This window comes from Seriola aureovittata, chromosome 6, assembly GCF_021018895.1.
Source record: "Seriola aureovittata isolate HTS-2021-v1 ecotype China chromosome 6, ASM2101889v1, whole genome shotgun sequence".
Lineage (NCBI taxonomy): Eukaryota > Metazoa > Chordata > Actinopteri > Carangiformes > Carangidae > Seriola > Seriola aureovittata.
The window spans coordinates 29,707,277-29,723,930 of NC_079369.1; the positions used below are offsets into that span (position 1 = coordinate 29,707,277).

General features: G+C 42.1%; 1 protein-coding gene across 11 annotated transcripts in view; it reads right to left on the minus strand.

Annotated features, from left to right (window-relative positions):
• Positions 1-392: 392 nt before the first annotated feature.
• szt2 (SZT2 subunit of KICSTOR complex) overlaps positions 393-16,654 on the minus strand; it is a 110,945-nt gene continuing 94,683 nt past the window's right edge. For 7 of the 11 annotated variants that reach the window (XM_056379065.1, XM_056379071.1, XM_056379068.1 and 4 more), the window contains 8 exons: positions 11,104-11,196; positions 8,684-8,897; positions 7,506-7,683; positions 7,300-7,422; positions 6,539-7,055; positions 3,965-4,075; positions 2,661-2,729; positions 393-2,576 (listed from right to left, as the gene is read on the minus strand). In XM_056379065.1, the coding sequence (XP_056235040.1) occupies positions 2,433-2,576; positions 2,661-2,729; positions 3,965-4,075; positions 6,539-7,055; positions 7,300-7,422; positions 7,506-7,683; positions 8,684-8,897; positions 11,104-11,196 (1,449 nt within the window). In that variant the 3' untranslated portion in view covers positions 393-2,432. The remainder of the gene's footprint in view (positions 2,577-2,660; positions 2,730-3,964; positions 4,076-6,538; positions 7,056-7,299; positions 7,423-7,505; positions 7,684-8,683; positions 8,898-11,103; positions 11,197-16,654) is intronic. The other 4 variants (XM_056379069.1, XM_056379072.1, XM_056379073.1 and 1 more) reach the window with 2 other exon arrangements.

Below are 16,654 nucleotides of genomic sequence, written 5' to 3' on the forward strand. Positions count from 1 at the left end.
AGGAACTTTAACTTGTACCCGGAGTAACACGTGTTGTGGCCTCTTTGAGTGACTGGTGGGTGAGTGTATATCAGCTCCACACAAACCCCACCTCTATGACCATTTGTGGATTAGCTGGGAGTTAGGGGTGGAGTCAGACACTGCTGACAGTGCAGCAGCAGCTCACTCTGAGCTTCAAAACTGCTCTTCAGAAACCTGTGTGTAAGGTCCCAGATGTCCATCTTTATTTACAGTCTATGGTAGAGACGTGCATATGCCAAAACATTGTTCACTTCCTTGTTTACTTTAGTGTTGTGCACATGCTCATTAGTGTTTTCATGGCCAAGCTCGGCCAGTGGAATTGAAGTAATAATATTGAGCAGTTCGAGTTGATGTAAGAATGATTCATCACATTCTCATTTATCCCACTAGTTTATTTAGCATTTCACATACTGTATAAAGTGTTCTGTATATACATCATATACATGATACAGTTAGAGACAATGCAGTGTTTATGTACAGTGTAAAAATGCTAAGGGGTAACTATTTCCAGGTCACATTTCCAGTGTTAAACATTCAGACTGAATTCAAAATTTTTTCATTTTACATCCAGAGGTTTAGACGTGTTTGGTTTGTGTGCAGAGCTGTGAGGCCTGTCATTAATGAAGATACTGCCATATCAAGCCTTCATGTTTGTGGTGATGTAGTGACGCTGGCTTCACGCCCTCTTGTAAACTGAGGTATGATTACCACCCACACATGACAAGTCACACTCATCACCCTCAGCGTGCTGTGGAAATGCTGATGATGTGACATGCCATTATGCAAATCATCAAAGTTAATATGACTAATTTTCCTGTTTACGGAAGGCAATTTTAGTCACATTTATCCAGACTGACTCAGGCACTTTCACTGTGTTTCCAAAGATCCTCTCTGCAGAGCTGATGGAATGACAACAGTATCACTTACAAGGTTTTTTAAAAAAGGAGAAATGAACAGAGGAAGGCACTTCAGGGCACCAGATATGGCAGTGGGGTTTAAGAGAGGAGCAGGTCTGATACTGTTGGAGAACATAAACATAAAGGCCCTCCCACTCTGCACTGACACCTCAGCTGTCTCTCACGCCTCTAAAACACTGATGTGGTTTGAAGAGCCAGCATAATACTATTAGAAGGCACAAGAACCGAGGAAACTGTGCAGGTTTACAACCAGGAAGGGGTTGTTGGTTGTTTATGACTACTGATGATGATGATGATGATGATGATGATGATGCATTTCAGCATGAAACATCAGACTGAGTAAATCCAAACAGCTGACATACTCTTAAAATGTTTGTCAGTCACAAATGAGAAAAAATAAATAAATACAGAAGTGTTGTTTTCTCTACTGGTAAAAACCTCAACAGACCCTGATCCATCAATTCATCAGAGTCTGTGTCACAGCACAGCATTAAAGGACCAGGACCCTCCTCCACAGTCTGGAAGTATTTTGCTGAGGATCAGATACCAGAGAGATGGGCACCTCTTTTCTGCTTTCCAACCTGTGCTAAAGGTCTTCAAACAGTCCTGATCCCTGAAAATTCCGCTCCTTTATTTTTTCTCAGTGTGTAAAATTACTCTGATGTGCTCTGATTAATCAGAGCATCTCCCAATAAACGTGGCGGCTGAGTAGATATTGTACAGATGAAACCTGACTTTAACCCTGATTGCCCCCGCCCTCGAAGCAACTGTAGTAGTTCGACATCCAATATCGGAGTCGGATGGGGTGGGGGGGTGGGGTCATGACGCCCCACTATTCACCTGAATGATCGATGGACAGCTGATTGGATTTCTGACGGTCAGCAGTTTGTTCCCATCTCCTAATTCCTCATAAACTACAGTGAAGTGTCCTGACTGAGGCTGCTGTCTTTGTTCTTTGTCCATTTTTGAGGATGTATTCTTGTTTGAATAAACTTTATTGGAACCGTCAAGGAATGAAACCAACCAGGGTTCAGTGTTAATGTTCAGTGTGAGGGAACAACGGTGTGGTCAAGCACTGCCCTAATACTTGTGATGTACTTGCTGTTTAACAGAGCAGATATGCAGCTGTACGGAGAGATGAGTATTTACATGTGTTCAGGCTTAGATCACTGTGAGGTCATCACTGTGAGACCATCACAGTGTGGTGATGGTGGCTGTAGTTAAAAGCAAGTACATCAGAGGATTAAGACTGACACAGTTAGGAGTAATTTAGTTTTTTTTCTGACTGGCTTGAGGCATTTGCTGCATCATGTGTAGTATAAATGTGTAGGTGCATAAACACAGTAACGTCACCCATCTCCTCCTCTATCACAGCAACAAAGCAGCTCAGGAGAACTGCAAGCGAGAAGCATCCCAGAAGCCTATTGTCTTCAGTTTTCCTGTTGCTTCCTGTTTCTATGTGTCGATTGTGGTCACATGACAGTCTGATCAGCTCTATAACAGTCCTGTCCAGAGGTTGTAGCAGGCGGTGTTGATGACAGACTCCAGGTGATGATACATGGACACCAGCTGTGGAGGAGGGCTGCTGCTGGCCTGTGGCTGTGACGGCAGCGGCTCCCGAAACACCACCTTCAGACTCTGTGAGGAAGAAAATACACAGCTGAGCCGTCTGTACAACCACGCTATATTAACAATATTAATCATACAGGTGTAAGAACATACTGTTTTTCCAGCTTGGCTGTCCAGAAACACCAAAACAAAGCAGTCTGTGAACTTTTGGTTCAGAACAGCCTGTAACAAGATCAAACACAATGGAGACAGATTAGATTTTAAAAGTGAAGATCCTTTACCATGTTTAACAGTAAAACACAGGTCAAATGTTAAAACACTGACAGTAGTAAATGACCTGATGGCCGAGTGGTAAAATGCCCTGAGCAGCAGGTTCCTGGGTCGACTCCTGGCCAACTGGACCGTTTACTGCATGTCACTGGCCCACCACATTTACTGTCATTAGGGATAGGTACCAAAACCCGGTATCAAACAGGCCCTGGGGCTAAATTTTTAAAGACCAGAGTATCGATAAGCTCCAGCGTTATCGGTTTTGCTTTCAGTACTTGAGAAATTATGAAAATAGATTTCCTGTTTATTATTGCAACTCTCTCTCTCTCCCTGTGTGAGGGGCGCCAGAGCACAGTGCAGCACAGAGACACAAACCCTGCTTTTAGTGTCAATGGCAGAGAGAGCTAAACGTTTTTTAGTGTGGTTCAGACTTTTGCATGTGAGAGCGGAAACATGAGCGATCTCACACAGACGGAATAGTGTACAGTTTACAGTTTTCGACCAACTAGCTTGTAGTTCATCCGTCCTTGTGTCATGTGTGTTCTGTATGCTGCAGCCTGGAGCCACATAGCCATAACCAATAGCCATCTGATTGCTATGGCCACGTTCTTTGTTCATTTGTTAAGCAATGCATGAGAAAATAAGCAATGTTAACTCTGTTCTTCATTTGTTTTGTTTTTTTCTTACAAAAGTACCGCTGAAGTTCCTGATCGGTTAGTGGTCTCAATAAAAGTAGTAGTACCGTTAAATTCTTAACGATACCCGTCCCTAACTGTCATTTTCACTGTCATATAAAGAATAACTCCTTAGTTACTGAATTGATCCAAACTGGATCATAAATACTCACCGTACATCTGCCTTTGAACCAGAAGCTTAGATTTGACCAAAAAAGATGCAGCTAATAAAACTATGAACAGAGTCATAGGTGACGCTGTGCTCATAGTTTGTCAGTCTCTATCTACTGTTACTCACTCACTAATGGAACGAGTCGCCTCATAAACTGAAGGATCCCCTCAACATGATCCCCTTCAAGATAAAATGATTTTACACTTAAACATTTCAGCTCTCAGTTTTGAAATGAATTGAACTGATCCCGTGTTTCACAGGATCCAGAAAAACCTAAGGCCCAATAAAAAACAGAAAACACCAGTTAGCTTCATGAGTGGAAGTAAAGAGCAGCTCCTCACCAGGTACTGGATGCTGTTGTCGTCGAAGTGTCTGCAGCTCTGAGGGAAGCGGTTCAGCAGGACTTTGATCAGACTCTGGTACCAGGCTGGACTCATGGTCAGAAAGCAGTCCTGCAGTAACACATCACACACTGTCATCATAACAACCGCCAGTCATTCATCATGAACTACATCTGAAGAGTTTCACTCTACTGCACCGACACATCAAGTTAAAATATTACAGCTGATTCATATAAAAGCTTTTTTATTGATGAATCTCCTTCTCTTTAATGAATAAATCATCATTAAACATCTACTGATGGGAGGATTTCAACTATACAATACACCATCAATACAACTCAAATCTCTGCTCCTCTGCAGACTGTGGTGTTACACTGAACGGTGCTCCTCTTGTTTTGTCCGCCTCTATTTTTTTACAGTTCATGCAAATTACATTAAAAAGTCTTCTCACTTCCCTCTTGTGGTATTTCTCTGTGCTGATGGTTGATATGGAAGTTTTTTTTTCTTCAGTAGCAAGTAGTTCCTTTCAGTTAGATCTGTGGATCTTCCTGCTTCTCATATTTACCAGCTGCAACAGCGTGTGTGTGTGTGTGTGTCTTTTCCTACAGTAACAGGAACTGGCACAGAAGTGGTTTTGAGGTGTTTCTATGTCTGTGTGTCTGGACAGATGTCACCTTGATAGCGTCACAACCTGCAAGATAACAGCCACCAAACTGTACAGGTGTGTAGTTGAGATGGAAATGAAGGTGGAGTTTAGAGATGTGTGGTCTGACCTATGAGCACTGAGTACTAATGTTATAATGTAGTGATAACCAATTAATAAAACATTAATCCCCTGGCTATTGCCATGTGTAGTATATCTTAAAAATCTATCACTTTGACTTTAACACCTATGACTCATGACTTTACTTGGACTTTAGCCACTGACACAAAATGATCTAATAACCTGTAATGCTCAAAGATGAAAAATGATGTTATAAAAAAAATAAAGTCAATGTCTGACAGCAGAGAGAGGTCACACACATCAGCTCACACATCAGCAGAAGGACAAATAATTAGGACCAAACACAATGTTTACTACTTGACTTGGGACTTGGTGATCTTGACTAAGGGCTTAATGGTCTTATAGATTATATATGCAAGATTTTAAAAAATAACACAGCAGCAAACAACTGTTCGCCATGTACAGATATAGTGTATATAGTGTAGGGTAGTGTTTAGTGATACAGCTCTGAGCAGATACCCTCTCTGTGTGTCTGTTCTTTGTTAACGTTAGCTATTATGAATGAGTTCAGCAAATGTTGCTATCGCTAGCTGGCTGACGGTTACCATTGCTGTGGAGCTGTCAATTCTAGCGTGGGCTGATATTATAGCTAAATTGTTTCCACACAGTAACTATTCAGTTGTTATTGACTCAGAACAAGAAGGGAGGGAACCATTAGTTCTGGTCTGAGATGGTCTAGTGCGACATCTAGTGGCAGTGAATACATATATATGACCATTAACATTGGGCTTAGGGCCCCATCTTACACCCAGCGCAAAGTTTCAGAACGACACAGTTGTCCTTTTCCCGTCCAGCATCCACATTGTTAAAACATGCTCTTAAAATGAGGTGTGGTGAGGATCATTGTTGGCGCATTGCTATCTTGAGGTAGCAGAAAGTGATTGACCAACAAAAACCTGGTCTGAAGTCAGTAGCACAGTTCAATGTTATTTTAAGGGACATTATGAGCAGAGTAATATGTGTCAACATAGACGGGTGAAAAACGTGTCACAGATCTGCTGCCTGTGTCAGCACTGAACTCACTGGTCAGGCATGTGACAACAAATAGAATCTAACTCTGTGTGAAACACTGAACCATTATAATAGCAATATGCCGAGGTGCAAGCGCACCTGGCTTTTAAAGGGAGTTGCACTGTGATTGGTTTATTTGATGTTACGTCCAAAAAACTCCCTTGAATAATTTAGAGATTAAATACAACCCTTTTGAACCATGTGCCTGGAGCACAGACTGTTTTTTCACTAGCGAAAAAGACATGGACATGCCACATTCTTCAGACCATGTGTTTTGGATCGTTATATCGTTTATAGCCAAGACTTGAAACTTTCTTCTGACAGTGTCAAGGGGTCAAAGTTGAAGCAGGAAGTGGCTGTAAACTGCAACAGACACACTGGGTCATGTTTCCATTCAGGTTAACAAGTCAGTGTAGCTCATATGGAGGTTTATTTCCGACCAGATCATCCGGCTGCTCAGATCTCAGCAATGAACTTGGTGAATAAAGTGTTTTTATAACCATCCATCCATTTTCTTCCGCTTATCCTCTAGTAGGGTCGCGGGGGGGTGGAGCCTATCCCAGCATCTTTTGGGGCGAGAGACGGGGGGCGCCCTGGACAGGTCGCCAGTCCATCGCAGGGCAAACACATAGAGACAGACAACCATTCACACTCACAGCCAAACCTATGGTCAATTTAGAGTATCCCAGTCGTTTTTATAACCAGAAAAATGTAAAACAATACTTGTAATAAACCAAATTTACCCTGAAATTATTCTGACAGTTTACCTGCCACCTTACCAGTTGTGGGTCGATCTCCCCCACCGAGCGGCTCTGCACAGACTCCAGGAGCTCCTCCAGCTCGCTGAACGACAGCTTGGTCAGCTTCAGTTTGTCCAGAGCCAGGTGTTCTCCATGGAACAGTCTCCTCCACAGGTTGTCCCTGCGGCAGTGACCCATGGCCTGCTCCACGCTGGCCTGGATCTGCCTGCGGGCTGACGCCACCTCGTTGTTGAGCAGAGGGAACACAGGGGACGGGTAGAACAGCCCCTGAGCTTCTGGACCACCCCTTGCCAGAGGGTAAAACTCATTCCCATCACTGGGGCCCGAGGTGACTGCGGCTTCGGACGACGTTTCCTCCCAGAGATCCTGCTCAGCGCCACGTGACCCGCACGCCTCCGTTCGATCCGGGGGCAGCCGACCACTCAGCTCACCAGGTTCACGGTGGATCTGTGGTAGCTTCTTAAAACGACGCATGTCAGCAGTGAGGCGGGGGAAGAGCTCCCTCTGGCTGGTCATGATCACATAGAATCGCAGCCTACACACAGGTATGGGAGGATTCAGAAGGGCCTTTACTTCTACAGATTACAGCCTGACACATACAATAACCTTTTATATCTGTATGTGTGTGCCGGCCGGTTAGTAACAACAAGGGGCCAACAAAGTGTAAAATACACCCTGCATATGTTGCATCCAAACACAGTGCACACCACTGAAGAGTGATGAAGAGTGTGTTACAGAGAGTTACAGTAGTGATGTTCTGTTTTATCAGATCTTCTTACCTCAGTAAATGCCTCTCCCCGTCTGACTGCTCCTCAAATGGAGCAGCATTATGGCACACCACCAGGGATACATCAAAGTCGTCATGGTGATGCAGACCCTCCAGATCCTTGTAAGAGCCAGAACTAAAGCAGGAAGGAGACGCAAGTTGAAGGAAGCGGCTCATGTAGGAGCACAGATTGACTCTGTTATCCAGAGGTGTGTGTACCTGTTCCACAGAGCCACCAGGGCGTACTCATGGAGGTCAGGTGTCCCTTTCTTGTTGTCGGTGGTGACTGCGGTCTTGGACATGCGCAGCGGCTTCATGCTGTAGGTGCTGGCGTGGTCAGTGATGTAGTTGTAGAGCTGGTGAGCCGTTATCATCCCGGTGGAGATGGAGAAGCTCCCTAATGTACACAAGGACAAAGGCTCAAGAATCTAACTTTTCTCACTTCTTCAATTAACTCTTATGTGTTGATCGATATTTTTGAATGAATTAAAGAATTAAAACATATAAATGTCCTCAAACCAAAGCACTGCTGTGGGAACTGAATCTTTCTTCTAAACATGGTCTGAAGCAGATTAACTTTATCAGGACTGAGATGTGGACAGATGGGTGGAAGCCTGAGGCTTTGAGACTTTAATGCATGTGATGGTAATGTGCAGGGTTTTTGCACCGTTTACTGTTAGACTCAGCCCAGAGAGCAGAAATGTTTTTTAAGGTCACTGAGGAATGTATGAAAATCATGTTGTGGTGCAAACAATGTCTTTACAACAATGATTTTAACTGCAACACTGATACCAGACACAGTGTATAATCTTCTAACTGCACTGTCCCATCTAGCAGCACCACCTCAGCTGCTGGTCTGAACTGAACTCAGTCTTCACTCAGCCTCCACACACTACACACTGTTTGTCTTCTGACTCTGTCTGTGCAAAGTGTTTTAGTGTGTTTTCCAAACAAAAGATCTATACAGGCCTTATGTTCTTTTTTTATGCCAAAAACAACTTCAGCATGTCTGAGTCTCATTCTGAGTCTTTGGTTCTAAATGTGGGAGTTACCTGTCAGAGAGCAGGGCTAAAACTGAACAACAGGAACCTGTTTACTCTGGGTACATTACTTTAGTGGTGTCTGGTAACAGGTTGATGTTTAATGATAGAGGCTTCTCTTAAATGGACAATCTACTTCTGATAAGAGCCAATGTGAAAGGCCTGAACTTAGGGGAAGCCAGCGTGAGTGTGTTAGTGAAATGGATCTTGATCTGTGTTCAGTTGGGTGTGTACTTGTTGACTCATAAGAAAAACATACAGTTGGTTGTGTATAACAGCAGATTATAACACCAATAACTGACTTAGCCACTGAGTTAATGACTTGGTTCTCTGATGATAGTTTTAATTTAAAGTCACCTTGGAAGACGTGGTTGCGGCCGAACTTGGGAATGTCCGGGTGATGGGAGATGAAGTCATCCAGGAAGTCAGTCAGCTGGTAGCCCTGGCGCAGCGTCATGTGGCAGCCAACCAAGTACTGGTGAACCACTCGCAAGTGGAAGTCATAGCTGAAGGAGTGAACGTGCATCAGGTCCCGCACCTTATCACACTCCTCAGTGAAGAGCATGGAGAGCTACAACAGAGGGCGGACACAGACATTACCAGCACACAGTGTCTTCAGACATACTCTACCTCCACACTCAGGTCTTTTTCCATTACAGCAGTCACTGTGAGATGAGCAGGATGTCCTCTCAGTGCTTATCTGTGCTCTGCTTTGCATATGAATAGGACACCTTGCTGTTCCAGCTGCTCCTAGCTTTGAGCTGCTGCTCGGTGACTCCCTCTGCCCTCTGGTGAGAGCCTTTTGTGAGCATCTTTCATATCAATCTGCTTCATAATTGTATCTTATTTAATTAAATCCACAATCAAAAGGCGGCTGACAAAAGCATTAATTGCAAATGCAAATGGCTGCAGTGAGAGGCTCCGCTGTGCCATTCATTACATTTCTTACAGCGCAATACAAGTTTACAGTGTTTCACTGCTTCACTTTCATCTGGAACAGACAGCACCATCAGCCAAGAACAAAGTACCAGCTCTCTGTAGCTGAGGAAACATTCGTCTGTGTCATTGTCTGGAACCTTTTCCCGCCTCAACACTTGTCCAGAAACCAAAAGGGCAGAAGACGTTTATCAGTCCCTTCACCACAGAGACAAGAAAGAGGAAGAATATTCTGTATGAAAAGATGAACATTAACTTCTCTCTCCCTGATGGATTTCCTGCAGTTTGCCAGACAAATTAAGTGTGACCTTTTAGCCTGCTCTCTGTGGAGACAGGAAGCCACTGGGACTACATCTCCTCTGTGTGGGCTCAAGACTATCGAGCTAACACTTATTATTTCCTAACCTGTTATCCCAAAGGTTTCATCTTCTAGCTAATTAAACACCCTGTGTAACTTTGACAAGAGCGAGTGGTTAGGTTGAGTCATGGGGCTGCAGTTCGTCTCCTGCCTCCCTCAGTGGAAGAGGAATTAATGACAGTGGCTACATTGATGGTTGAAGCTGTAATCATGAGGTCATCAAGGAAGAAGAGAGTACACAAAGCAGGTTGATTGAAAAAAGACAAGAAGAGTCATGATAGGAGAGAGATGTTTCACTTTGAGGTTGTAGCCCTGCATTCTCTGTCCTGGACAAACAGGAATAAATAAAGATGTATTTTATACACATACAAACATTGAGTGCTCCTATAATTCTGGCATGAGCAACTGCAACTGTCTAAAACTATCTGACACCTCTAAAAATAAATTCTGAGACTCTTACCACATTTTTAAGGTGGTAAGAGGTAGATTGTCTTCACGGATTTTAGAAATACAGAGGCCATTAGTCCAAGTTATGTAATATGACATACATTATAAATAATGTTACATATTATATTTCACATGCACAGCTGGTTACATATGAAATGCCTGAAAACCACATGTATCTATTTTTTTCCTGATGTGAAACAGTTGGTGAAATCGGTTTTACATGAACTATCCCCAGTATGTATGTTTGCAATCAGAGGTGGTAGCTCCCTTCACATTGCACAGATGACCTCAGTGTCTTCAGGTAGCTTCAGAATTTAAGGTTACTGGCCTCTGTCCTCCTTTTAGTACATCCAATCACTGACTTGCTCTCACTCAGTACTTTTGCTTAATCTAGGGATGTAGAGAAGAGGCCCTATGACTGAACCCTGGGGAACACCGCATCAGTCATTAACATAGAATGATCTCTATCACTTCATTAGGATTTGAATCAATTCAGTGCAGGGAAAACCAAGGGCGGGGAGGAAAGTCCTCGCTCCACTTACCCCCCTGCTAAGATGCAAGAGGAAACAGTGTCAGACTGTCAAAGAAAGGGCAGAGGGGACAACAGTGGTTGCATTGACACTAAGAAAATCACAAGCTGAGACACCCATGACACCCAAACCCGCAAGCACGGAGATGGACAGCCTGTTGAAAGTCAAGGAGGAAAAGGTAATCAAAGGGGAGCTTGACTCAGGCCTTGAACCTTGAACTTCAAAAAAACTGATGACATTCTTTATTACCTGACCATTGTGAAAGTAAAACCAGTCTTTGAGACCCTACATCCAACCAGACCTGATACTTGATACTGCAGCTCCCACAGGTTTGAAAGCAGACTTCATTAAACACTGAAACCCATTCATTCCCAAAGAGACAAAAAGATAGGCATGTAGGTTTAGAAAGGAAGAGACCAGGACTGATGGCAGCAAGCAGAGCGGCAGGGAGGGTTGACGCCTGATTGGAATGAGACACCCCTCCCTTGAGAATGGCTGGGACATACCGCACAGTCAGATACTGGGGTGGCATCTGGAAACGGCTTGCAACGAGGTTTGGTGAGGAGGCTGCCCTGATGGAGAGATGACATGGGGTGGGACTAGGCAGACATACAGACACACAGACGGATGAGAAAGAGGACTCAAGAAATCCTACAGGAGTCAAACCTTTTCCATCTGCACAAATCCAATGAGACAAACATTGCATACACACACATTTACAATGCCTGTACATATTTCATACTTTCATTGAGTTGTGGACCATACCCTCACCTTGTTTTACCTGTGCATCGTCACAGCAGGAGCCCCACTGCTTCCTATAGTTTATGTTTCATTATAAATGCATTTTAATGTGCAGCCAGTGGTTGGCTTTTATTAGAAAAAAACCTAATAATATATTGACAATGCTACATGTCAGCTGATGGATGTGTGACTCTAATGTTTATCATAAAATATGATTTGGCCTTTTTTTACAACACATGAATACTGTTTGACATGCTGCATGAATCCATGTAATGTCGTTTGGGAGACTGGTTTTGGCCCAGATGTAGCTCAGATGTGGCTCAGATTTGACTCAGATGTGATGGTTCACCAGTAGTTTATTGTGGCTAATGTTATTTATTGTTAACAGAATAGAAATGTACTGACCTTATGACTCTTCTGTTCTTGAGCTACTACATTTCAACAGTCAATATTTTCTCATCATTGAGCGTTTTCAGAGTCTGACACTCAGAACAGGAGAAGCTCAGCTGTTGTTAGTGCTGTTAATGAAGGAGCAGTATTTAATGGCTGAACTTGTCCATACTGTTTCTCATGTCACACAGCAGCGTTGATATTGTGTTAACGGAGGGTCAGAAAGTCAAAGTAACAGTGGATCCAATCAGAACCCACTTCAACACTGGTTCTGACTTGGACATGAGGACAACAGATAAACAGTAACTGCAATTAGAAATGACCCTCACATATATATCAAAGTAACAGTTTAAATTATTCTAACTTTTCTGATGGAGATGATCTGATGGTCCAGAGCCCAGGAATTTATAGACATTTCTATTAGATGGAAATAAAATGAGGGAGCTGGTGGAAATAACAAGGCTTCTTTGGTTTGTGTTCACCTCTAGCTCAAACTCTTACTGCCTGTTGCTGTCTGTGAGTGTTGGTGCTGTGTGTATTTTTGTATGTGCATAATGATACTTTGAACTTTGACATTCTCACATAGCTGATGTCCAGGACACTGTCTGCATATTATATTTATATTTCTTCATGTCATTCAGATTCAGTCTAGACATTGAAACTATAGTGGAAGGTGTTTATGTCATGTTGCTGGTATGATTTTCTCTGTCCGTTTCTGCTGGGAGCCAGTGAGATGCTGAATCTCTAGATGATGCTCAGCGGCTGTGAGGCTTGAGCGCTACACCCAGGCTTTGAGACGCCCTAACCTGTTAGCATGGGCGCCAAAAAGAAAACCAACATGTTCTGTCCTGGGTGTAACAGGTGAACTACTATGGACGTTTGTATACTAGTAAGTTTTGCTGGTGTGTTCTGTATGTTTTATGTACATATTGTATGTACAGTGTATGTTACTGAAGTAAAAAATGCTAATATGCTAGTCACGCAGGAGCATTTTTATTTCAAACTAGCTGCTTCGATCAGTCGTTGTTGAATTTTTTACATGTCATTTTTACATCTGTGGAACAGCTCAGAGAAACATTCAGGTTATTAAGGCTACAGTACTGTCACAATGCCACATCAGAAGATTCTGAATCTTTAATGAAGTTACCAGCACACTGCCCTTCTCTCAGTCCGAGAAAAGGACCCGACAATCGTCATGTGCCTGGTCAGTGTCTGAAAGCAGATGTTTGGACACATAAGTTTGGCAGCTGAACGCTGAGATGCTGAAGGAGACCGAGTTGTGGGATTTGAATATCAGGAAGTGGGGATCCGCCCCAAATTAACCCTAACTGTCTTCAAACCAATTCCCTTCTGTGGAGCAGCTCCATTGAAGTGAAACTGAGTTTGCCACAGATTTTCATTTAATATATCATATAAATGCTGGTTTCACCAGGCAGATATCAGGCTTCTCCTGTAATAGTTTACACTGTCAGTGATACATCAGAGATGTCCAGGTGAGAGAGAGTTCCAAGTCTGGACCTTTCTTACCCTGTGATGAAACACAGTTGCATCCAACACAGTTCAGATGATGATTTAAGTAAAGAATCAACATGGGAACAATTGAACCACATACATCAATTACATTTCTGTGGCTGTGGCTGGAGGTAGAACAGGTCACCCATTAATTGGAAGGTCAGCGGTTCAATCCCCAGCTCCTCCAGTCCACATATCGACACATGGATATATAATATATAAATATACTGTATGTTGCTGTTCCTTACATATATATGACTTCACCTGCTCAGAGATCAGGCAGCTCTGTAGCTTTGTCTCTTGCACAGTACACTTTTTAAAAAAAAAAAACATCTCTGGGAATGCACAGCATGAATAAGTATGGACTGGAGAAGGCGATGAAGTCTGAAGAGTGATATCGTGTGAATAACATCCTGAACAGTTAAAGTACTAGTATTAGAGCTATTTTCTTTCCAGATGAAGAGTCACTATTGGAGAGCAACAAGATCTCATCCTCACAGGTGGTCGAATTTTAAAAGCATCTGAACTGAAAACTAAAAAAAATTCCCCCAGCACCAGGAAGTTACAGAAAGTTATAGTATATATTTATGTCAGAAATACTAGAAATATTTAAAATGTCTTTTCACATACATAAATGTTATTCATTGTCATGATAGCTGGATTATTTAAAAAAATATATATCACAGTCAAATTAATAGTAACAATAGTGACAACTGTGTAGCATAAATAAATGAGTCAACATGGTCAATACATTTTTACCAACTGTATTGACTCATGCCTGAGGCCCTGCAGGAAAGCAGCCTGCTTCGTGCTGTGCTTTGACGCTGCCTGGTTCTCAAGATTCTCCTCATTAGAAAAATACAGCACCATTCCTTTGTTCAAATGTTCAAATAAACTACATGTGTTTATGTTTCAGCTGCAGATCAACTATTGTTCCTGTTATTCTGTCTATTATTCTACTTCACCACACACCAAATTACCTGTTCATTTTATGGATAGAAGTTAAATAGAAACTCGGCAGTGAAGTGACTGAGCAGATATTCTTCATCACTGTGACTTAACTCACTAGATTAACATGAAGGCCAGACAATATGAAGTATGTAAGTGAAGTCAGTGGTTCAGACCAAAAGAATGAATAATAAAAGTATAATCATTATCGTTGAGCTGTGTTTGAGTTGCAGATGTAGAAACACATGTGGACACTGACAGATGCTCTTACAATACTTCCAGTAAAGGCTTACCATGTCTGTAGTGGTCTCTATCAGCTGTTTTACCCCAGAACCACCGGTTAAGGACTTTTGGTTGGGAACACAATTTTCTTTAGTGTAGGGAGAACCAAATTATTACTGTTCAATTAGCCCACTGCTTCTAGAACTGGGGGGCGGGCGTGGATGAGGGGAGAAATATGGAGTGAAAGTAAGTTGAATAAATAGGATTCATGTAGCCAAGAGTCATTAAAATTCAACATTGATCCTTTATTTGTTGCTTCCATTTTAATTAGTAAATAATGAAAATTGTGGGGTGGGGGGTGCAAACTTTTTTTTGGCTTTTTTTGGGCGTACCTCAGTGCACAGGAGTGATTCCATCTATTTTAGCTTCTAGTGATTCCATCTATTTTAAAACGTGGGTACCTATATAATAATGTAAATGAATGGAAGTTGGTTAGTGTTTTGCCGTACAAGATAGCTTTGAAAATGGATGATAACTATTTCTATCTGCTTTACGCAGAGGCAAGATGTTCAGCTTTCCAGGCAGTAGGAATAAAAGTGAGCTTACTGTATGTTATCTCATCATGGGGCAGAAACAGTAAGAAAAAAAGGTCTGATAACTGTCCAATAAATGTGTTATATTTAAGTTTTTGCTATTGGTGATAGTGAGTGACCGTGGTGTCTATCTGCACTCAGTCCAACATGAAAGGAAGAAGACGTAGCTGCTCAGCGGACGTACGCTACCTCTCGTCTTTTAAACACCAACGATGGCTGAAGCTGTTGTAAACTGCTGTTAATCCTAACAGCACATAAAGCACCTTTAATGGACAACTTTCATTTTTTATTTTAGAAAAATGAGAGTCAGAGTCCGTTGTTGTAACAATTACAGACATACTGATGACATACAGTGGCAAGAAAAAGTATGTAAACCCTTTGGAATTTGGAAAGCTGCTCTTTGATAAACTTCAGGGGTGCAACAATGTTTTTTTGGAGAGCAACAGCTTCCTCCATTGTGTCTGTGGCAGGACACCATGCTCCATGATGTGTGTGTGGTAGACTCACGAACAGAGATGGTAACCACCTCCAGCGATTCCTTTAAGCCTTCAGCTGTTACTCTGAGCTTCTTTGTTAATGTTATGTTGAGCATCTGTGTTGAGTTTTTGGAGTCATCCTAGCTGGATGTCCACTTCAAGGGAGAGTAGTCACAGAACTAAATCATCTCCATCTATAGACAGTTTGTCTGACTGTGGACTGATGAGGATCTAAACTCTGTGACCCTTTCAGCTCGATCACAAGTCTTCTGAGAGCTTTTTTTTGTGATCCATGGTTCACATCAGCAGATACTTCTTGTGAACGGCAAACTCTAAATATTCTATTTTTGGCCAAAGTGTCTCTAACCCATACCTCCAGTCTTGTTTTATTGACTGGACTCCAGGTTTGATAACCCTAACCCAATTCACATATTTATTCCAACCTCCACTGTGACAGTTTGAATGATATTTTCAATATGCACAAGAACAAAATAATGATTTGTTCGTTATTAGTTAAATAGATTGTGTTTGTTCATAATTGTAACTTGGATGAAGATCTGATCATATTTAAAGAAAATATTTATACATACATGGAGGTAATTCCATAGGGTTCACTTACTTTTTCTTGGCACTGTATATTCAATTTTCTTTTTTTTTTATTGATCATATGGTTTGATCACTCTAATGTTTAAGTTGTGAATAAGAACTGATTTTGTCATCTACATTTACAGTTAATGTAACTTTCTTCTCTTTGCTCTACTGAATGATGAGCCTGTACGTACTGAACCATGGTAAGAAATGGTAAGGGCAAAAAAATGCTAAGAAACATCTGAACATTGAAAGTCATGCAAAGCAGTTCTGACCAGCATGGCCTCAGTTGGGCTTTAATATGCGCAAGTGTGAAAGAATGAGGGAGGAAGAGAAAGAGGAAGACAAGTCCATCAGCTGAACCCTGGGGACCTGAGAAACAGTAGGTATGTGTGCTGAAATCACAGTCTCACGCTGTGCTTATCACTGACAACAAGTGTTCAGTCAACAGAATCGTGCTGCTAAAGACATGTATTCATATCTACATGTATGCTAGATCAGTATTTTTCTCTTTGTCAATAAATAAACCACATGAAAAGACCTGAACCAACAATGAACGTCTCCTACTGACAAGTACTGTGTGAGTA